The 24,809-nt window shown below is 38.8% G+C and overlaps 1 protein-coding gene across 13 annotated transcripts in view; it reads left to right on the top strand.

Moving 5' to 3' along the window:
• The window catches only part of LOC134529203 (transcription initiation factor TFIID subunit 3), a 174,021-nt gene that overhangs the window by 32,088 nt on the left and 117,124 nt on the right, over positions 1 to 24,809 (top strand). For 12 of the 13 annotated variants that reach the window (XR_010074496.1, XR_010074497.1, XR_010074499.1 and 9 more), the window contains exon 2: positions 11,421 to 11,663. The exons of the other annotated variant lie outside the window; for it this stretch is intronic. Coding sequence is in view for 8 of the 12 variants with exons in the window: in XM_063363051.1 (XP_063219121.1) it covers positions 11,421 to 11,663 (243 nt within the window). In the remaining 4 variants the exon portion in view is untranslated. The remainder of the gene's footprint in view (positions 1 to 11,420; positions 11,664 to 24,809) is intronic. 13 annotated transcript variants of the gene reach the window in all.

Raw genomic sequence — 24,809 nt, 5'->3', positions numbered from 1 at the left:
TATTAAAGGCTTTGAAAATTTATCTTTAGCAAGGACAAAAATGCTAAGAAACGCCATGAACATAAGCAATAACAACTGTATGCAGACGTGCAAAATAATAAAATTATTCACACTGTAAGAGGTTTAGATTCTCTACAAAACTGTGTATTAAATGCTAACATACCATGTACATGGATCCTTTTATGAATATTCGAAGTTAAACCTGCAAAAGAGTACTCAAAATTAACGACACTTTGCTCACTTTTACGAAAACTTTTGTTTTGTGACGTTGACGCATTCCAAGACACGAACGATACATACCACATTATCTAATGGAGAACGCCGAAACTACCAGACCAAAATGCAGCTCCAAAAAACCGCTGGTATTTTCGTTACAAACGTCATAAAAAATGTCACGAAATTACCTGTGTCACGAAATTACCTTATTTTACCCTATAGTATTTCTAATAACGCATCTATTGAAATCATCCACAACCATGGTAGTGTGTTTTTGCCAATCACTTCGGTTTTTAGCAGGTGTTGATAAAGAACTGTTACTGTTAGTTGCATTGCGTACTTTGTTCTCCTTTCTTATTCGTTTCACCGTTGGTTCGCTTACACCTACGTAATGAGCGGCTCGACGTGTTGCTTGAATAAAGGAAATGCTAGGACACCTTTAGCTTCATTGTCACACTTCTCAATAACCGTACTTATAATTTCGCGTCCTTTACTGTGAATCACTTTCCTCTTTTTTAGTTCCGCTAGAAGCCATTGCCGAAATAAAGATTTCAATTTACAGTGGCCACATTCATACAGTTTAAAATAAAAGTTCTAGCAATTATAATTGTAACTAAAACAAACGTTTAGGTCTACTTGTCTATACAAAGATTAGCATTCACGTGTTAAACTGACAGCACATTTCGAATCAAACTCGACTTCTAGAGAAAAGGACCTATGTTTGCGCACAAGACTTCACACTGCTCAGGTGACAAGCAAACAACTGCCGTCCCCCTCTTGTTTTCCGGGAAACCCGACCGCCAACACCCCTACCTCCCCATACCCGTGCCAGGGATCTTCCCATCAGTCACAGACAGTACATACATACAGGGCCGCAACTAGGTGGGGGGGGGGGGGACAAGCGGGGCATACGCCCCGGGCGCAAAGTTGTGGGGGCGCAGAAATCGCTTGCATTGTAATTCCTACTACAACTGGTAACTGGTAAAAAGTTTTTTAACTTGCATGCCAGGAATGTCTAATCTGATTTACAATATAACGTCTCAACATATTTAATGAACAAGTCTAGTGATTATACGGACTACTTTATGGACATAGTGGGTTCATGCATGGAAGTTACAGTAGCACAGAAACTGTTACATGTAGGTAAGGAAAATCCTTAAATAGCACCATTTTTCCGTGGGAGGGCCCCCGGACCCCCCCCCCCGCTTTATTGGTGTGGTATGTGCAAAAAAATAGGGGGGGGGGGGGTGGGCGCATGAATCTATTCATGCCCCGGGTGCCAGAGACTCTAGTTGCGGCCCTGCATACATAACGATGCTCATTCATTGTAAAAAAGTAAGCACATTCTAAAAAGAAAGCACAGTCAATAGAGGATGAACATTAAAAAAAAGGAAGCACATAAAAAAAAGAAAATAAAGGAAAGGACTCACAATTGTATGAAAATTTAACTTATTAGGATATAATCTCATCAGTAGGATACGATTGGTCACAAGATGCAGTAAGATACAATGCCTCCAACTGTCTTTAGCTCCAAAAGTCATTGGCTCCAAAAATCATTGGCTCCAAAAGTCTTTGGCTCCAAAAATCATTGGCTCCAAAAGTCTTTGGCTCCAACAGCACCAAAACTCCAATTGCTCCAATGCTTCAACATCTCAACTGCATTTGACTCCAACTGAATTCAATTTCATTTTGATAGAACTTGCCCTGATTGCTAGAATGTCTTTATTATTACTCTACTCTTTGTCAGTCAGTGGTGATGATTTTTACTTCTTTAAGTGAGAAGTTGTATTTTGAGAACTCAGTCGTAGCTACAAATCAGATTTAATGAAATAAAACTATCACTTTTAAAATCCAAAATATAATTAATTTTTCAATTTTATTCACATGCAAGTAAAACAAGTCATTATTGTATATAGGGCCTACCCAGCTTCTGTACTTCATTAGTTGTAAATAGTTTCCTGCCCTAAGTGAAACTATTAGGAGTCTCAGACAGGCAACCAGTATGTTAGTATCTTCCCATGATGTGTAATTGATCTCTTCTGCTACTGTCATTTTCCTTGCATGTTTATTATAAATATTTTTAATATCACTATCTTCCCAGTGATCATTGTAAGCTTTATCAGCTTTATCACAACGTTTCCATCGTTTTAGTCTCGGGGTTTTATCAGAGTCTTATATCTTGCCAAGTTTAGGTGCTTCATCACAGTTTTTGATCGTGTCAACCTCAGAAGTTTCATCACAGTCTTCGATCATGTAAGCTTCAGGTGTCGCAGTCTTGTCAACAGCTGAACTCGTTTGTACTCCACTATTCATGACTGCGTTCTACCCTTTACCAGGAAATATTATTAGTTGCACACTTATGCCTGGCTGCCTTAAATATCTGATGTGATAGTCTGCACTAGCCAGCACTAGTATCTGAGGTAGAATCCAACAGTCTCGGGAAGGGTGCATGGATGTGAATATGTAGCCTCTCCGCACTAAGGAAACTCACTATCTCCTCATGGTACTGTTACTGTCCTTGTGGGTTAAAGAAACCTTTATATTAATTTTGTTATAAAAGCCCTCGAAGCTGCTTTAAGTGGGCGAAAGACACAACAGTATACTCAGAGGTACACAAGGGAGAAACATTAAAAAAAGGCTTACTTCTCACAATAGGAAATAGAAAATGGATCATATTTGAAGTAATAAATAAAAAAAAATATGTTTGCTTGAAGCTTACTCTTTTTATTGTTAATTATGATTTTAATGGTTTTCTTTTGATAATCTCAGAAATTGCAAAATTACACTGATCAGAATTAATGGGGACCCCGGCCGTTAAAACGTATAGATTACAAATGGATAATTACTTTTACAACTAAGAGAACATAAAGAATTTCATTAAAGTTGATATGTTTGCTAGTCCAACCAGTGCAGGACTATATATAATTTGTTTTAACAATATATAATCGTTGACTGTTTACTGGTGATGTCTAGAAGCGGGATATACTAGTAGAATCTTTTCTAGAGTGAAAGGCGTAAATATAGTTGAATTCCGGGATGGGCTTGAGATGGAGAAAACCCTGCACTCTTGCACCATCCTTTGGACCCCACTGGAACCAAATAAGGTCCAGTGGTCAAGAGTAGAAATTAAAGAACGAAACAACAAGAATTGAGAAGTTAGGGCAAAAGTTAAATAGAGAGCCAACAATAGGCAAAAGGGCGTTGAATTTTCTACTTACCATTCTGGGGGTGGAATGAAGAAAATCTCTCCCTCGGAAGCTGCGGGAATGCTTGCAGTAGCCACACGCTAACAAGATTACCTAGTAATCCAAACTAAAATGACTAGAAAACTAGAAAAAAAAATGTGACACAGACTTTGCTTTGCACAGCAATTTGAACAGGCAATTTAACAAAGTTACAATACCCATATTCTCGAAATCTTTATCACATGCTTTGTTTTGTTTATTTGTGGATGACCTAATAATGTCATCTACATTGCAATGGTTTGTTTTCTTTCAAGTTGAACCAGATAAGTAAAAATGGGGTGTGGCTGTGTCATGGACATGGCCGTGTGTTGTACTTGAATACATGTTCGTAACAGGTAATATTTTCTATAAAAATATAAAATATGCTATTTTTTAAATTTTAATACCATATATATTCACTGTAACTATTTTACACTAATGTTTTATATATTCAATCGATAGATTTTGACGAGAGCTTATGATTGAAACTCAAACGAACGTCGTAGCTTCTCAGATTCACAAGTTATACTAAATGGAAATCTCGAAATACAGAAAAATGACCTCAAAATGGTGGTGCTTCCCCCTCCACTGCACACTATGCATCACAGTCCTCACTTAGCGTAACAAATTCTTTGATCCTTTAGCTATCCAGTGGTGTAATTAAATTTTGGATGGAGATGATAGATATGTAGCTGCAACACCAAACTGTACCCTCCTATTTTGTTATCATTCGTTTCTTGAATTGCCTCCCACTATGGAAGCAATTTTAAAGACATATTCACATCAAAACTTGGGATCACTCCCGGACTCTAGGGATCACATCCCTTAATTTAGTTGTGGTGAGACTGCTTCCGAATAAAGTCGCGGGCGATAAGCACCGGAGAGATGCAGCCATGGTGACGACAGAAGAATGAATCCCTTAATGCATCGGGCTGCACGTAATTATGAACTTGTGTAGGGGCCTGGAGGTCTAGGGAGTGGGGAACTAGTCTCTGATTGGCTGGAAGTCGCGCCGACCAAAAGAAAATAACGAAGGTGGCTGGTGTCCTAACTTAAGGGGCATCGAAGGTTAGTCGCGCTCTGAAAGCAGTGCTCTCTGTTGGGGAACAGGCAGAACCTACTCAAGGTTAGTACGCAAAAGTCCCGCGAGGGGGACTAGCATAAACCTGGCCCTTATGGGACCAACTGCTTGGCGTCTGTCAGGCTAAAAGGAAACTAGAGAGAGTTGAGATTGTGGCTGCTAGAGGGCGTGCTCCAGCACCGTGGGATGGCAAAAGCAGGCCTTTCACCGGCCAGCAAGAAGACCTTGATTTAGGCGCGCCGGGTGTAGGGGTTATAGACCCGGTCGATGCCCCGGCTGGAGTTCGTGGAAAAGAAGGAAGGGGGAATCTGCTGGCTCATAAGTAATGTTTTAGGGCGAGCACCTATACGTGCCCGACAGCACTGTAACATTAGAATGGGGTATGACTAGAGATGCTAACCTCAGCCGAGCTCTGGGAAGTGGGCTGCCCTGGGAGTACGCTGAGAAAAGCACTCTTGGTCACGAAGCTGGACACTGTTACTGGTCGCGTTCGTGGCCCGAGGCGGGAAGAAAAATGATGGCTAAATCTAGCCTGGCAAAATCACATCAGGCTGTCAGTTGTGGTGCTGGGAAAATTTAGCAGGACTCTAGTAGGAAACATTTGATCGGGATGAACAATGGGCTAACAAAGTTTATATTGGGGAATTTAAAAAAAATATATTTGTGCCAAATATTTCAAATTTGCAGCACAGTACCAAGGAGTCTGGTCCCCTCAACATCCCCAGATGTTGGAAAGTGGTATCTGCAGGCAACAGCAGATGGTTCGGCAACTTTTCCTTGTTGGTCACCATTGCTGGGCCCCTGCTGTTGGGTCCCAAAGGTCTTGGCTTGCCGTGAAGAACCGATGGCATAATGGGAAAGGCTAGTTTTGGTGCAGCTTCTGCTTGTAAATGGATGCAAATGGGTATGAAAGAATGCTGTAAGCTCTGGGGCACCGAGCTGGTGGAGTATCTGAGAGGCTGGCCCTACAGTACCAGTTCCTGTGACGTCTCCTGCGTATCGGACCATGGCAGTTTCCATACTAGCTTTCGGGCAAACAGACTGTACAAGCCCACAAGTGAGTGAAAAATCTAGGCAGTAGTGCGGAGCGGGCGACTCTTGTTGATACTGGAACTGCTCGCTGAGTATTTCTCTACCTGCCCAGGTCGCATGTTGAGGACTCGCACTGGCAGGTGGTAGCACTGATTGCTTAGAGCATGCCCGGAGGGGTCATCTCCCTGTTGAAGTGTGGATGCAGTGAGCAGCGAAACAGCTCTGGTGTTAGCCTGAAAAGTTATTATAGGTTGATGCACTTCGGCCAGATCACAGGCTGTCTGGGTTGTCTGAGGAGTTCCAGACATGTGATAGACTTGGTTAAGCTCTTCGTGATACTTGCAGGATTGGGATTGCTTTGAGTCAACCACAGGTTAGCAGAACGGTTCAGGAGGGTTGGGTGGCAATGATGCTGGGATGAGCCGCCTCAGCCTTTCACTGTAGTTCCTCCTCAATCACCTCCAAGTCGCGTTGAAATGGCGTATCCATTTCGTATGGCTCTAGGGAGCTCATAGCTCATGTGGGTGGCGATTCAGCCCTTAGCAGGGAGTAGTTGCCATCAAATCCAGCACGTTAAACACCGGCAATCTCGTAGATGACTTAGTGTAATGTATATTGTAGCACCTGCATTGACTGCGGGTGTTACTTGTTCCAGACTCCCTACTCGCCCAGCGGGTAATCACTCGTGGGTGAAGTACTCAAACCCAAAGTCCACAGATGAGTCTCTTAATACCGCACTGTGCTGTCATCCACTATGATTCTTCACCACGCCAACCAGTTCCCTGGCGCCCTCATCTGTGGCGTTGGGTTGGTCCTCGGTTGACTTCTGATGACATCGCACATCGATGCAGCTCGTGATGGACTCCTGATGTACTGAATAACAGGCAGCCTGCTTGGCTGTCTTAATACTGATCTGGGTGTAACAGTTGGATCAACTAAGAATATTCCAAGTTAGTCCAACAAATGTAAGGCTTACTGAACTCGAGTGTTTTATTTACTTCACACTCGCTCCTGCATCACGTTCAGCGACTTAGTCAGAGGTAACTTGCTCTGCGACTCAGGCAGATACCTAAGATGCTTACACCCCGTTAACAAAAGTATTTACACTCGTATGCCTTACTTTAAAAGTAATGTGAAGTAGGTTAAACATTTTGTTGAAACATTTTTCTTGTTAATAGTTTCAATTTCAACATGCTGTTTTTAAGTGCATTTACCTGTCTAGCAAACACGTCGAACCAGTATATACGTACTTATTTGCAATGAAGGAAATAAAAAAAAAAGAAACAATTTTTTTCCGGTGATTCAAAGAACTAATTAAAAAAAATATTGTTTAGCACAACTTTCTTAATGAATTTGCTTAGAAGTTTTTGCGCTGAGTCAAATCTCCTTTTTGGCTTGTACTGTAAAGTTGATAAGGTAAGTAGAGCACCCCTCAACCGTAATTCCCACAAACGGAACTCCCGATATCCGGAACTAATTTTCCAAAAAAAATTGAAATATTACAAAACATCTCCAAAACATTTCCGCACTGGAACGAGGCGTTTTTGCTTTTGCCTGACTGTACATATCTTGTAGGCGCGCGCGTGCACGTCTGTCAGAGAGCTAATTATAGCCAGTCTTTCCCACGCATTGCGTAAATACACCGCTGGTTTTCGCGTCGGACGTGAATTACTATAAATATGTTTATGCTATAAGTAGTTTTATTGTTTCACTATGTCAAGTAAACGGAAAATTCCGGCCGGCCCGAGAGTATGTACACCGACTCCCACTACACACGCTGACACACGTGATAGCCAGTAACATTTACTTCCAACGTGTGATGCTTTCAGTTTGTAGACAATAATTTAGTGTACAAATATGTATTATATACATATTTATACGTTAATATATGGTTAAACAGTCTACATTTACCTGTATTTCTCTATCTCTGTGTTTTCAAACGAGATGCTTAAAGAGTTATTCTTGTGTATGTGAAATGTAAACTGTGCATGGCAGTGACTATACACTCTCCAGGAAGTGTGAATCACTAGCACGTCAACACAGAAGTAACACAACACTGCAGCTGTAGTCCTACTACCTCCCCCGAACCCTCCACTACATCCTCTTCGCTCACGCACGCACCCACCCACAGAGATAAGAAACATGTGCCTGCCAGCTTCCTTAAATTAAGGTCATTCAACCGGCCGGGAGGCCAGCCCTACCGCAACTCCCCTTACCCGGAATTTTCCCATAACCGGAATAGACCTCCCCCCAATGATTCCGGTTGAGGGGTGCTCTACTGTACTTTTTCACACTGATTTTCGAGACAAATTAAATATCTATTAATACAGTACACTTAACTGATGTTGCCATAGTAATACAAACACACATCAGTGTCCTTAATATAACAAAGGAAACTACAGTTCAAAAATTTTGGGCTCACATTAAAATAAATTTATATTTCCAAATGGGTGTTTTTTTAGACAGCTGAGATGAAAATTTTTCCAAATTGAATATATATTTTTAATAAGGTGCATGGAATAAGAGGAAAATGTTTTCACCATCATAAATTTGACTTATGTTTACAGATGATTTGGATGTGAAAGATATAGCACCTTAATAATAGCAAAAATTTATATGCTTACAAACTGTTGTTTAGGGTAAACAAATGTTGGACTATAATCTAAACATACAGTATTGTTATCCTGTGATAGCATTTTTTTTTATCAATGGCTAGACTTATACTATGATTGGTTAGTTTTGTAAAATACATTTTCAATCACAATAATAATTGTTCAGTTTATCTCCACAGAGGGTAGATTTTTCAAAATAATATTTCTTTTATCAAAGGCTGGCCCACATGTCATTTTTATTTGTATTAAATTTCAAGGGATACCCAATAACTATACGTTACCTTAAAAGGAAAAGTATTTGAATTTTTTTTTAATGTAGGCCTATGATGATAATGCATCCTTATATTTTCTTTCTGTTGTGAACAAACATTTTGTAGATATTGCACTATCACATAACTGCCCAGGAACTGTGTTGCTGGAGGTTTATCCCAGCTGCCTAGCTGGTATTCCAATTGTCTTATCTTGAATGGAAAAAAATTAAATTCGGCAATGCCAATATCACCCTTTAACCTAAGCTACTGACATCCCCTTTTGCAAAAGGGGAAGGTCATATGTCTCACGCTCTAAAGTTATTTTTGTATTTACCATAAAAGCTATACTGCACAGGCTTCAAAATGAAAATCTATACTAATATTATTAAGCTGAAGAGTTTGTTTTTTTGTTTGTTTGAATGCGCTAATCTCAGGAACCACTGTTCCAATTTGAAAAATTCTTTCAGTGTTGGATAGTACATTTATCGAGGAAGGCTATAGGCTATATTATATTATCAATAACATTAGGGATCCTTACTAAAAGTCCAATTTAGAATCAAATGCGTTGGAGGGGGTTAGATACAACATGCAGTACACGTACAAAGTGTGTGTTGACAATGCCGCAGGCGCTAGAAGTTTATTAAGCGAAATACCACTCACTGACTCACTCATCACGAGATCTCTAAAACTATACACCCGATTGACTTGAAATTTAGCATAGTTACTCATTTTGTGATGTAGACGCTCACTAAGAACGGATTCTGCGGAAATCCGATCCCAAGGAGAGTTTCAGGGGCGTAATATATCAAAATTTCCAGTTTTTGGTAGGAAATCACCATGGCAACGGCTGTTGCTTTGTTGATGCTTCATTCGTCTCTATGACAACGACTATTTCATTGTTAGTGCAGTCCTCATCACCGTTGAAATTTTGCGGGTACTTTAAATATCAAAAATTGCCCTTTTTTTTTCAAGTACATATATATTGTTACGATCGCGCTTGGCTGCAGTGCTTGGCATCGCCGCGCTCGTTCGGCCTGTCTGCGCCCCCCTTCCACCCGCATCCTCTCCCTGGTATCTCGTGTCATACTGTCTCGCAACATCCTGACCGTCGCAGCGCGCACCTGCCTCAGATCGAGTTACTTAAAAGAGGCCGCACTGCGGAATAAAAGGACTTAGACATGTTTATCGGCGCGTTTTGTGGGAACCCGATGCTTGTTGCGTTTATCGGCGTTCTTTGAGCAGCCGCCGCGTCCTTCGAGGACTCACGACGCGTTTCTGGGCATTTCGACGGCGAAGGTCGCGCGATATCTCGGAGACATGCCCGATTGTTCTGGACGGGAACCCAAGGGTTATATAAGGAGGTTGGGCCGACCTTCGAGAGCAGTTCAGTGGGGAGTTCTCCCGCGGCGGAGTTTCCGGGCGATAGTGCCGCGGGTGTGGCAGAGTGGCGAAGACCCTGGACGAAGGTTCCAGGGCAGGGAGTGAGTGAGTTCAGTGGAGTCGAGAGGTTCCAGGCGATAGAGTCGCGGGCGCGGCGGAGTCCCGGGCGAAGTTGCGAGTGAGTCGTCGTGTGGGATCTCGGCGAAGGGTGTGACGGCGGCGGCGGAGTGTGGCGACGGAGTCCCGCGGCGAAGACCCACGAGGGGTGCTGCGGCGAGAGTTGCGCCGGAAGTGCGGTCCAGCGAGGTGTGTGAAACGAGTGACTGGGGAATTGACCTTTTTTACATGTAATTAATTATCTGCCAATTTAGAAGATTATTTGTAAGTGACAAGTAGTGGTAATAAATAAAACTGTGTGTGTGAAATAAAATCTATTAATTGGGCTATCCTTTACGAACCCGCGGTAAATCGTAACAATATATTTTACAGACTTGAAACTTCACAGTAATGTACCTTATGTTACGCAGGATGACATTTTCCGAAAATTAGATCCCATGGGTGGTTAAAACCAGGCAACAGTTGGTACTTTGTCTGCATGAGAACAGGATTTTGCATTGTTCATGCCTTCTGCGTCTCCATGGCAACGGGCATCGCGCGGCAGTGGCGTACCCACAAGGAGGGGCATGTATAATGAACGGCACAAGAGTGATCTGCCTGTAGACTGCCGTAGCGAAGTACGGGTACATCAGTTGTACGTTGCGTGCACGAGTCGGGAAACTATTGGTGCTATTCATTTTCTGTCCGGTACATTATACAGCATTTTAATAAATTTTCACTGAATTTTTTTTATTTACCAATACTGTAAATGGGAGATGTGGCTTAATTTTTTTCCATTAGTATAGCCGTGCGAAGCTGGGTCGGGCAGCTAGTCTCTTATATATGGTCAATAATTTTTCCTATCTTATACAATTCCTAATGAAGGCCATTTAATTGAGAAAGTTATGGCACATCATATTCACTTACAAGATTATTGTGTTAGGTCATGTTTTCTTTCCTTTTTAATGTATACAATTTTAAAGTAAATAATTGAAGTTGTCTTTGCCTAAAATATGATATTTGCAGGAGATTATAAAATGTCACATTAACTTTTTTAAATTGTGTGTTGTTTTTTTTTACAAAAACTGATGTAGGCAATACTTGCTATTTTTTTAATTAATTAATACTAAGTCAATACCTGTGGACAGAATAAAAATTCTTAGAGATTATTTTGGCTATTTTGCACTAAAAGAGCTTGCAAATAATCAACCAAATAATTTTCAAATTGTTAAAAAATTATCAAACTTTGATGGAATTAAATTTTTTTGTTAGCGCTTGTATTTGATATGTGACAGTGTTATGATGTTTTAGCACTTTTAACCAATTTTTTAAAGGATCAAATCCCCTTTAAGTTCAGTTTCTAATTCAGATTGTAGAAATGGAATCCTTAATAGCAGATATTTTCAAGAGGTTAATTTCAAAAGGGTTAACATTAGTTATTATTATGTTGTAACTCTTAAGTATTATGTGATTTATGTTGATTAATGAACAGCAAGTTGTCAACATGTCATTGTTTGATTTTTTTCAGCGGGGCGTACAGAAATGTCAATATTTGACTTGCTGTGCACATTTCAAGATTTGAACGTCAGCTTACTGGAGCTGGAAGATTACATGAGGAATGTAGATCCAGTTCCGTGCGTTTTTCAAGTACCTCAGTATCCTCTGCCATGTGAATCACACCTGAACTATTTAAAGCCAGGCAGTAGGGAGGTTGTGACACGACCAGTGCACGTACATGAGCATTTGCCGCCCATGTATCCGGACATGGAAGGTACACGCATCATATTGTGTCAAGTAAAACTTGTTACATTTTTATTGTTTGAAGCCTTATACTACAAGGTTTTCCTTAATGGTTTACCTTACATGTGGAGATAATCATTATCTACACCTTGACAGGTTCACTTTCCAAAGTGCAACTATGTCAGATATTTTGGTCATGTGTGCCACATGAAGAAAAATTCTCTGAGGGGGAGGTGGCATAATTGTATGTATTTAGCTTATTTTTCTTCATTTTATCTCTCGTACAAAACCTTTATGCAGTGCTAATGTTTGAACAATTTGCAGATGGGAAAATATCTTGTGTTACCTACAATTTTGATCTCCAATAGAAATGAACATATGTTTTGTAATACAGTGATGATTTTTTATGTAATGGCATTTTTATGGGGTTTTTACTGAATAATCTTTGGCTGGTCTGATGGACCTCTGGTGTAAAGTTTCTTTTTTTGGGAAGAAAATCGAGAACCAGTTAAGCTTAATGTGAAAGTACATACCCAGTTAGGTTGATTAAAATCCACTAAGTACATAGTGCTTCTATGCACTGTGGTATGTGTCAGCTAAATCCATTTCCTCAGTTGTTAGATCGACGCCTGCCATTCTTTTGTACCCTAGTCATCTCTGATAGTATGCCGGGATGATAAGCACACCAACTGCAAGTACGTCTAACGTCGTGTACATCCAGCACACCTGACCGAGAGTCCTTGCAACAGCTGTTGTCTTATTGTTTAGTAAACCATGCATTATTTGTTTACTATGGTTAATTAGTTTTTTAATAACATTTTCTACTAGAGCAAAATAATTTTCATCATATCAACAGCACTAAAAAAATTTAAAAGTTTGCATTTGTTGATCAGTGGCTTTATTAGCGGTTGCTGTGGTCTTGGTGGCATTGAGAAGTCTTTTGAAGATTTTGCTGTATAAATTAAAAATATGGAAAATAAACTTTTTCTTGCAGTTTTTGGTTCATTGTCCATAAACATTTCATAACATATACTTTACATTTTTTCGTTATAAAAATCATGGCAAGTGTAAAACATTACTGGCGCACCAGCCTGCAAGAGACGGGCGCGATGGAGGTAGTGTCCATCCTTTTGCGGTAATCTGATTAGTGTGATGCCTCTATACCTTCCTAGAGGTTCGGCGTGTCTCCAGAGTCCAGTTTTCACAAAGTGGCACAACTAGGACGCCATTGTTATAGAAGTTTCGAGTCTTAAGTTGGGGATTCTGTAATGCGACACTTCGAAGGGCTTTGAGAACTTTCCAGGGTGGGGATGAGAGGTATGTAAATGGAGTGTATGACCTGAGAGAGCAGTGAAGTAAAGAGGGTATGTGAACCCTTTGGCGAGCGATAGCAGGTGACAACAACGGGCTTGGTGTGTGAAGATTGGATCATAGAGGATTGGTGCATCAGGAACGGTGTTGTAGCATATAAGAGTGAGTAGTTCTAAGCAGTGTGTTGAGACTGAGATGTTCTGTAACAGGCGAACAGTTGAGAGAGCTGAGCTCTAATGGGAAGAGTAAGAAGTGGACATACGAAGGAGTGATTAGTTTGTTGACGGACATTTAGATTGTTGGAATTTAAGAAATAGTGTGATTTTCAGCTAATAAAAATAACTGCAGTTACTAATTGACTTGTCCTTTTTGGACCTGTTGTCCCTACATATAAAATTTGCTGTGAGAAGTTGGGAAAACCCTAATTATTAGATATAGCATTCAGTTTTTAAAATTAAAATTAATTAAAATTACCAAATTAAAAAATTATTAAAAAAATTGAGTTTAGTTATTCAAAAATAAAGTTAATGTTAGGAACTATATTTAATTTGGAGTGTAATATTAGTAGTATAGGATAGCCGGTCCGGGCCCTGGCGCCGGCGCGTGGATTGCGATTGTCGGTCCGCCATATTGGATTGTGACGTCACGGCGGCCATCTTGGATGGTTGTGACCTTGACCTTGACCCCGACGGCCATCTTGAATGAGTGTAACGGGACACAGCGTAACGGGATAAGTAGTACCGTAACCATGACCTTGACCTCGGCGGCCATATTGGATCCGCCATCATTAACTCGAGCGCCCCACTCATTATGATGAAATTTTCGTCTCTGTCGCCATATTTATTTTTTTCTGTTCCACTGGAGCCGCCATATTGGATACCGTCGACTTTGTTCCTGTTGTTTGTTTCTAGATAGCACAGCGTCGCTCTTGATTTTTTTCTGTTCCACTGGAGGTCGCCATCTTGGATACCGGCGACTTTATTTCTTTTGTTTGTTCCTAGATAGCGCCAGCGGCGCTCATGTTTTTTTCTGTTCCACTGGAGGCCGCCATCTTGAATACTGTCGACTTTGTTTCTGTTGTTTGTTCTTAGATAGCGCCAGCGTCGCTCTGTCTCATCACGTAAGGTCGATGTTCCATTACCTACCAGAGCTATTATGGTCCTTATCGACATATTAAATTTATTTTTTTATAAAAATACATTGGAAGCACTGTAATTCGAACCAGCGCAGCTCTGATCTCTAGGTTGGAAAAACATACGCCTTTAACCGCTCGGCTATCGAGACATTTACCAGACTGAGAAATAAATAAGGTATATAAAAAAATAACATGCATATTCGGACTTGAATTTTTTATTTAAATTTTAAGTAATAATAGCACCATCTGTTCGAGACAGAACCACCATCTTGTATTAAGATGTAACTGTCGCAATTATCGTTATGGTCGCCATCTTGAAAATCCGTAATTTTTATGCTAGAGATGCGGGAAAAAGTTCAAAATTCATAAAATAAATTGACAATAAATATAATGATTGATTATATCAATTACCGTCCTTGGTTCGAAACCGGTGAGGGCAAAAAATTAAAAAAAATCAGATTCCTCCTCCACAGAAGCCACCTACAGACTGATCTACCGTCACCAATACCAAGGTCCATATATCGTCAGCTGATATGACGTCATTTCCGCCATCTTGTCTTCATACGCTGGAGACCACCATCTTGTTTTCGTCTGCTAGAGTGTGCTGATACCATGTTAGTATAATTATCTGGTCACCACACCTTTGACCTTGACCTTGAAATTTGACCTTGAACTTTGACCTTGACCTTGAACTTTGACCATGACCTAGACCTTGAAATTTGACCTTGAAATTTGACCCTGACCTTGAAATTTGACCCTGACCTTGAAATTTGACCCTGACCTTGAAATTTGACCTTGACCTTGTCGACCATCATGGATCCGACATTTTATGCTCAGTACATGCTACCAGGAGCTACAACCTGCTGGAGTACACCATCTTGTGTGTGTACTCGTATTATAGAGTACATTTCCATCTGGATGATTTTATTCTAACCCGCTACAGTGCAGTAACCATTTATTACCGCGGAGCTCCCCGCCATCTTGAAATTCGGCCGCCATCTTGAAATCATGTAATAATGTAGCTAGAAAAACGGGAAAAAATCCAAAATTCATCAAGAAAATCACTCATTAACTTACATATAGATTCGATCCGCTCCAGTCCTTGGTCCGATACTCGATCGATGCAATAATGTTTAATTTTATGAAAAAATAATAATTTCAATAAACCACGTTCAACATTCTTAAAGATACTTTAAATTCTCTACTACCATCATCCTATCAGAAATCAAGACCACCATATTGGAAATTCGTAATTGTAATGTTATAGATTCGGGAAAAAGTTCAAAATTCATAAATAATTTTGTAATCTATATACTGATTGATTAGATCGACTAAGGTCCTTGGTTCGATCCCTGGCCGATACAAAACAACTTTAATTTTAAAAAAGTACCAGAAAAGTGTAAGGTTCGAGAAATAAAACACCACAAAGTCTTTTACACAGTTTCTATCCTACTACAGAATCACTTGCGAAAGCCAGCAATCTCATAAACATTTAGCCCTGCATAGACGTGCAACGACTACTTCTTAGCTCCAACAGCTCCAAATGCTCCAAATGTCTCCAACAGCTCCAAATGGCTCCAAATGGCTCCAAATGCTTCAACAGCCACCAACAGCTCCATCTTCAATTGGTTCCAACTGATTCCAATTTCTTTTCTTATCGAACTTGGCATGATTACTAACATGTCTTTATTAGTATATATTTTGACCGGCAGTGGTAACGTATTTTGCACCTTTAAGTTATAAGTTTTATTTAGAAATCAGATTTCGATAAAAGGTAGATACCATTTGGAAAGAAAATATATTAATTTATCTTTAAGTTTATACACATACATTTAATTTGAGCCATTATTGTATGTAGCCAGCTTCCCTCAGTTCTTTAAGTATGAAGGATATTTCTTTAATGTTCGAGTAGTTTCCTGCACAAAGCGAACCATGTAGAAGTCTTAGCCGGTCAACCAATATGTTTGGATCTTTCCATGATGTGTAATCAATCTCTTCTGCCACCATATTTCTTGCACGTTTATTATAAATATTATGATCTCTGCTGTCCTCCGTTTTAACACCTACCACAAGGTCACATTCGTCATCGAGCCAGTGATCATCACAAGCTTGATCAGATTTATTTAATATATCACGACGTTTCCATCGTTTTGATCTCAGGACACCGCCACAGCCTTCGGTCTTGTCCGCTTTAGCTGCCTCAGCACAGTCTTCGATCACGTCGCCAGCTTCAGAGTCACTGTAGCAATCACCGTAGAAGGCATCGTCTTCACCCAGATTAACGTAAGAACTCGTTATCGTTGATGGCGAAGTGTCTGCATCGCCTTCATGATTCCTTTTTTAGGAGTCCATTATTTTTACAAAGTATGGACGATCTACTGAATATAGGCTTGAGTGTATTCCCACTTTTCACGGTGTTGATACTTCCATTAGTTTCAGTCTTCCCGAAACCATCAGCATCCTTCAATATTTGTTTCTGGTCACGAACGGCGTGCTACGGCTTCCATCTTTTCTATATTAATAATATTATTTGTCTTAAAATCTCCGCATCCGTGTCACTATCACAGATTCAAATCATCATCATCATATCTGTCATCAATATTGTCATGAGCTGCATCAATATAACTCATTTTATGATATCGTTTCTACATTTCAGTTGTCAGAGATTAACCACAATCTATGATCTTGTGAGCTCCATTCTCATTTTCTGTAAAAGCCTATGAGTCCAGTTTTATTATTTAATCTGTCAACCCATCATCACAAACTCAATTAAATCATCTTAGTATATAGAAAAAAAAATCATCAAAGTTCCTTTCATTTAATCTTAGGAACCGCATCATCCTTTCCACCTATAGTTTTAGTTTCTTGAGCCCAAGAGTCTTTCATTATATATACCATGCAGCGTTCTTCAAGAGATGTGGTATACCACCATTTCTACATACAAATCCATCATATCAATGATTTGTTTACACATAAAAAAACCTTCACGTTATTTTTACATGTTTTATTAAATTATCTCTTCGACTAAAATAATTACCACACATAGTAATTTCTACAAAGGACACTTTGTCCAAGACATTTTAACCATCATCTGTCTGAAAACAACCATGTATCATCTATATCACAAAGTAAACGAGGGTTAGAGGAGATAGGTCAAACAAGTGCTAGTCACTCATAGGGTAAGGAACAGGTGTTCGATACCTATCTCATTGTAGCATCTATGTATTTTTCTTACCTCATGTAGAAAAATATATTCCAATGCATACGAATTTAAACTTATCCACGTGCGACTAGTCAAAAGTACATAAATTCAAGCACGTCAACCGCAAAAAAAAAATTCTCAAGGATAGAGGCAGAGACTTCTCGATTGAGTCACGCATACCGTCACCTGCAAATGAACATTGACCACTCGCGCAGGAATTGCAAGCTTGCAGATTTCTGCGGCAGTCATATGTTTGCTCGAGTCATACACACATCACGTCGCTAACCTTCCCACTCATTTCACGTAAAACTCCAGTGAAATCGTAATCCAGCATACGTAAAGTACTTGCTGGAACCACTTCAAAGTATGCATCACTGAACCAGAGCAGAAAATCAGCCTACGTATGTATAACTTGCTACCAAAAAAAAAAATTTGTAGCACATATACGAGAGGTGTCGATTCCTACATACCATACTCAATACTCTGATAATTATAAGCAGCAAAATATTTCAAATCAAGACCTTGGCCAGTATACATTCATTTTTCCATGTTGTAAAAATTCATGTTAGTAATCAGCAACGAAGGAGTGAGTAACTTGGACGAAGAACCGCTTTCCAAGTATCCAGAATCTTACTGATACAGCCCATACAGTGCACCAGAGTACTCTGAAGTATGATCAATTGATTAACATCATATAATCTTTTAATATCACCTCCGTAGTGTACACCAATATATGACAGGTTACGATTTAAGACCATAAATTTCCCACAAGTCTGTTAGTTTTATTTCGGGAAGTAATAAATTATTTCTTAGAAATAATAAATCAAGTTCCTATCAGATTTGCTCTAACGTTACGGTATTACATACACCAGCACTTTACCAAAACATCTCCCATAAAAAATCCTATGAATGCAGATAACATACCCAGACAAAAATAATTTTAGCAAAATAAACTGTCTTGAACATTATTGGTAAAAATAATAATACACACAAACAAGTCAAAACGTGCATTACAACCCCGACCAAAATTACGTGTCACATGTAGTTTATTACATTAAGATGAATGAAGTAGGTTAAGAAAAATAAATCAAATAATATTTTTAATTCTATAATTCATTTAAAAGTTTACATTATATACAAAGAAATTTGACACTACATATATCGTATACATTTCTCAGTTCATGTGACATTCATTTTTATTAAAATAAATTATTATATTTCGTTTATAGAGTGACAAAATACAAATAATTCATACAGATCACGTGATACATCAGTTCAGGAGTGTAGCACCTTAGAGGACCAGAGATGTTGATGCTAGAAACCTTCCTTTACAAAATTTATAATGTTTTTTCAAGTATAATTTTCGTGTAACCTGTACACCGCACTTCTCACACAGAAATTTTACACGGTCAAGATTTCTTCTGCAGCCATGCTTTTAATGGATGCGTGTACTTCGTAGTCGTTCAAATCGTTTACCACAGTAGCAGCACTGATACAGATATTCATCGCAATTACCATCGCTTCCCCGCTGTACAACTTGCAAATGAACTTTGCTGTTACAATGCCTAATCAAATTACTTTTGTTTGTGAAATGTACACCACACGGGTCACACGGAAATGTCACACGATTAGCGTTTCTTCTACAGACATGATTTTCATGTCTTCTTGCATGTTGACGGTATTTAAAACTTTTGTCACAGTACGTACACAGATGTCTCGTCGTTAGACCTTGAGTCACCGACGGCTCGGAAAGTATCTTACTTTCAATGTACATTGCTGTTGTAGGCGACGAAGTCCCGTATGTTGCATGAGGTGGAGATTTCCGAGTCGACATTGACAGATCATCTGTACTGCATGCCAAAGAATCTGATGTATACACGACTGATGCAGAAGCTGGGAATTGCTCACAAAATGTTGTATTTACCAAATGCGGTGTAGTTGCAGGTATCGGAGTCTCCTCTGCGTTCGATAATGCACACATTGAAGTCTCTTGTAGTGAAGAGACAGTAGATACAGCCATCATCGGGATCTCTGGAGATGGTAGCCTCGTTACCATCGGAATCTCTGGAGCTGCCCTCATCGTTGTCATCGGGATCTGCTTCGTCATCATCGCCTCCGTCGTCAGGGACCCCGGTGAAGACGCGAGACCCTCCGACAAGATCTCTGCAGCCGTTGACCCCGCCACCATTGGGATTTGTACCGATGTCATCGTTGCTACCATTGAGTTCGGATACACATGAATATACATGTATCGGACTTATATGCAGACAAGTCAATCCATCAGATCTGCACTGCACCACTACAGGAGGTGGACTGAGGGACCTGCTGTCTAAGACTCGCTTAAATATCAGCGTCCGCTTGTATAATACGCAAGTCAATACAACATCCATTGTCATTACTTAAAAAAAAATTAGGAATTTAAAAGAGTACAAGTTTAAATTATATATTCAAAGAACTAATCACACATCCTACATACACGGTTAATTTAGACTTACTAGAAGGACCAAGAGTCTCTGAACAATGGAACTTTCAGAACTCAAACATAATTTAAATTTTATTATGTACAGCTACACAAAACCTCCAACTGACTCCAAATGTCTACAACACATGACTAAAATATATTATCCGATACCAGGCTAGGTCCAAAGTCAATTATTTTTTCTACCCCTCATCTTCAGTTCAGAGGACTTTAGTGTTGATATAGCTACAGCCAGGACATGCCCAGTACCATACATCTTCAAAGCCTTCAGAGTCGATCCTTCTTAAGCCTTATGACAAAAGTCTCCGAAACAAGAGTCCTACTCTATAAGTTTACTAGACACTTTTATGCTTTTCATAGCACACATCAATAAATATCTTCGTAAATAACCCAAAATATTATCAGACCACTAGCATTCGATTTATGCACCAACATATCCATCAACACAAGTCCATTCTACATTAAGCTCCTCACTTATTTTCATCAGTCTACTCGACTACACTCAGCACACAAAAACTAAAAGAAGCCAATTAACAACCTAGTATTTATGTACATTCGGTCATTTAACATGAGGTGCCCGCCATATTGAAACTTGGGCATCATCTTAGATATTTGTATTTATTGACTTATTAGTTCGGGAAAAATTCCAGAATTCACCGAAAAAATCACACAATATTTTACATATTGAATCGAAACTTGCTTCGATCTATGGACGAAGCTGAAAATAAATTTAATTTAAATACCAGAAAAGTGTCAGGTTCGAGAAATAAAACACCAAAAGTTCTTTTAAAAACATAATATTTATCACATAAATTCTATCCTACTACAGAGTCACTTGCGAAAGCCAATAATCTTATAAACATTTAGCCCTGCATAGACGTGAAACGACTAATTCTTAGCTCCATCAGCTCCAACAGCTCCAACAGCTCCAACAGCTCCAACAGCTCCAACAGCTCCAACAGCTCCAAATGCTACAATAGCTCCAACAGCTCCAAATGCTACAATAGCTCCAACAGCTCCAAATGCTCCAAAGGCTCCAAATGCTCCAACAGCTCCAAATGTTCCAAATGCTACAAATGCTCCAATTGCTTCAAATGGTCCAATCGCTCCAAACGCTCCAACTGATTTAAATTACTTTTTTTTTATTGAACTTGACATGTTTACATGCATGACTTTATTAGTATACATTTTTGGATGTCAGTGGTGACTTTTTTACGCCTTTACGTTATAAGTTTTATTTAGAAATGAGCTTTCGAGAAATGTTAAAATCCATTTTGAAAAAAATATTAATTTTTCTTCAAGTTTATACACATGCATTTAATTGAAACCATTATTTTATGTAGTCGGCTTCCTTCAGTTCTTTAAGTATGAAGGATATTTCTTTGATGTTCGAATAGTTTCCTGCACAAAGCGAACCATGTAGAAGTCTTAGCCTGTCAACCAATATGTTGGGATCTTCCCATGAGCTACAATCAATCTCTTCTGCTATGTTCATCTTCCTATTATGTTTATAATAAATATTATTATCCCTGGTGTCTTCTGTTTCAACACCAACTACAAGGACACTTTCGGCATCGAGACAGTGATTATCACAAGCGTGATTAGGATAATTTATTTTATTACGTCGTTTCCATCGTTGTGATCTCAGGCCACCATCACTGTATTTGCTCTTGACCACTTTAGGTGCTTCATCACAGTACTCAATCATGTCAGCATCACAAGCTTGATCAGAATAATTCATTTTATTACGACGTTTCCACCGTTTTGGTCTTAGGCCGCCATCACAGTCTTCGATCTTGACCGCTTTAGGTGCTTTAGCACAGTACTCAATCATGTCAGCCTTAGTTGTGACAGCACAGTCATCGATCATGTCAACCTCAGATGTCAGATGTGTCACCACAATCTTCAATCATGTCAGATTCAGATGTTTCATCACAGTCTTCGGTCTTGCCAGCTTCAGGTGGTTCTCCATCTTTCACATTTTCATGGAGACGACTAGATATTGATCTAAATATCTTTTCATTTCTAATGAGGTTGCTACTTTCTTCGTTTGTTTTTAATTTTAAATTATTGTTTTGATCTATATCAATATTTTTAGCATTAGCTTTTTTATATTCTTCATAATTATTAATGTCGTCTAATATTCTACCCTCGTTCCTCTTCCACGATGTTGGAACACGGTCTTCGTTATCTTTATTCATCTTAGTTGTACAGGGTTTGCAATGTCTATCCAAGTAATATCTTCTACCAAAGGATTTATGACACTGACTACAATTAAATGGTTTTTGACAAGGACCCAAACTACACTCGCTTCTCTCATGACGTTTAGCATTCTTTCTCAAGGTAAACACCTTGCTGCAGTATCTACAGTCATGTCGGTTTGATACAGCTACAGGCAACGAATCAGGGTACATGTTAGCTTCTGCGACTAATGGCAGATGAAAACTAAGAGTTGTAAATTAAACCATTACTTAAATAGAATTTTTTTAATTATTTCGTCAGCGAGAGTTAAGTTATCTCATACAAAATTACTGGTTGTAAGTAGTTCTACTTTTCATCAACAGATGACGCTACATGTTGCTAGCTGGTAAATAATATTTATTTCTTTTATGCGGGATGCGGGATACTCACTAACGATCTGTTGAAAAAGGTGTGCTTCCCTAGATCTCAAGAGGAAGAACATCGACCTTATTTAAAAATTAGTGAATAACATCATGGCCTAGCGAGAATCACAAGATAACCTATTCACATATTAGCAACCATCATGTATCAGTTGTCTGTATAGGCAGTCTCTGTTGTCTGTATAAGCAGTCATTGTTTTGTGTGGGATGTGGGATGCTCCCTAACAATCGCAACAGAAGGAGGGCTTCGCTACAACTCAAGGGGAAGGGAAATCTTCGTGTATGATAGCGTTTCTGAGTTGTTTCAAGACATAGCAATAGTCTGATTAATGAACTTTCGTTTTCGTCTGGTTTGCACCTGATAAAAAAAATTAAGTTGATTTGATTATATGATTTCTGTAATTTTTAGGAAACTCTAAAGAAAATTACCTGTCTTAGACACCAAGAACAATGCAGTTTGTCTTACATGTTAATGCTTCTTAGCTGCATTAAAGCATATTATTTTGTCTGAGTAAGGTTATTATTTTTTAAATCCACCTGATAAAAATATTGTAAGTGCTGATTTATTAGCAGAATTTCACTAATTAAATGTAACTCTGAATAGAAATGACATGACTCATTAAGTAAAAAATCCTTCATGCAGAGATAGATTTCTTACAAATAATCAGGAGCACTCGGAGAAAACCATCATATGTCTAGCCAGAAATAATCAGGCGCACTCGGAGAAAACCATCAGATGTCTAGCCAGGAATAATCATAAGCATTTGGAGAAAACCATCTAAATATTAACAAGAATAATCGGGAGTACACGGAGAAAACCAACATAATATTGACAAGGATAATCAGAAGCACGCGGGGAAAACCACCATAATATTGACAAGAATAATCAGAAGCACGCGGAGAAAACCACCACAAGTTTTCTTTGAAATCATAAAATTACAGGAAAAAAAAATTTAAATAAAAAAATAATAAAAATTACATAAAATTCTGGCTTGTACTAGAACTCTATCTTTGCTCAACAATGAGAAGTTCACAAGCTAGCAGAATCTATTTATGTAATTTTTATTATTTTTTTAGTTAAATTTTTTTCCCCTGTAATTTTATGATATCAAAGAAAACTTGTGGTGGTTTTCTCCGCGTGCTTCTGATTATTCTTGTCAATATTATGGTGGTTTTTCCCGCGTGCTTCTGATTATCCTTGTCAATATTATGTTGGTTTTCTCCGTGTGCTCCCGATTATTCTTGTTAATATTTAGATGGTTTTCTCCAAATGCTTATGATTATTCCTGGCTAGACATCTGATGGTTTTCTCCGAGTGCGCCTGATTATTCCTGACTCGACATCTTATGGTTTTCTCCGAGTGCTTCTGGTTACAGATGAGAAATTGATCTCTGCATGAAGGATTTTTTTACTTAATGAGGCATGTCATTTTTTTCAAGGTTACATGTAATTAGTGAATTTCTGCTACTTAATCAACACTTGTAATATTTTTATCAGGTGGAAATTAAAAAAAATATCATTACTCTGTCAAATAATAATAATCTCTGAGAAATCTAAGAAGCACTAACAGGAAGGATGAACTTCCTTCTCCTTGGAGTCTAGCGAAGCCATCCTTCTTTTGCGATCGTTAGTGAGCATCCCGCATCCCTCATAAAAGAACTAAATATTATTTACCTGCAAGTAACATGTGGCGACATCTGTTGTTGAAAAGCAGAACTACTTGCAACAAGTGCCTTTGAATGAGATAAATTAATTCTCGCTGATGAAATAATTAAAAAATTCTATTTAAGTAATAAATCTAATTTAAAACTCTTAGTTTGCGTCTGGCATTAGTCTCAGTAACTAATATGAATCCTGATTCGGGATTTGTTGCTGTATCAAAACGTCATCACTGTAGATACTGTAGCAAGGTGTTTACCTTGAGAAAGAATGCTAAACGACACGAGAGACGCGAGTGTAATTTGGGTCCTTGTCAAAAACCATTTCATTGCAGTCAGTGTCAGAAATCCTTTGGTAGAAGATATTACTTGCATAGACATTGCAAGAACTGTACAACTAAGATGATTAAAGATAACGAAGACTGTGTTCCAACATCGTGGAAGAGGAAGGAGGGTAGAATATTAGACGACATTAATAATTATGAAGAATGTAAAAAAGCTAATGCTAAAAATATTGATATAGATCAAAACAATAATTTAAAATTAAAAACAAACGAAGAAAGTAGCAACCTTATTAGAAATGAAAAGATATTTACATCAATATCTAGTCGTCTCCATGAAAATGTGAAAGATGGAGAACCACCTGAAGCTGGCAAGACCGAAGACTGTGATGAAACATCTGAATCTGACATGATTGAAGATTGTGGTGACACATCTGAGGTTGACATGATCGATGACTGTGCTGTCACAACTAAGGCTGACATGATTGAG

This window comes from Bacillus rossius, chromosome 2, assembly GCF_032445375.1.
Source record: "Bacillus rossius redtenbacheri isolate Brsri chromosome 2, Brsri_v3, whole genome shotgun sequence".
Lineage (NCBI taxonomy): Eukaryota > Metazoa > Arthropoda > Insecta > Phasmatodea > Bacillidae > Bacillus > Bacillus rossius.
Note: the sequence above shows the minus strand (reverse complement) of the source record. Positions and strands in the feature narration are given on the sequence as shown.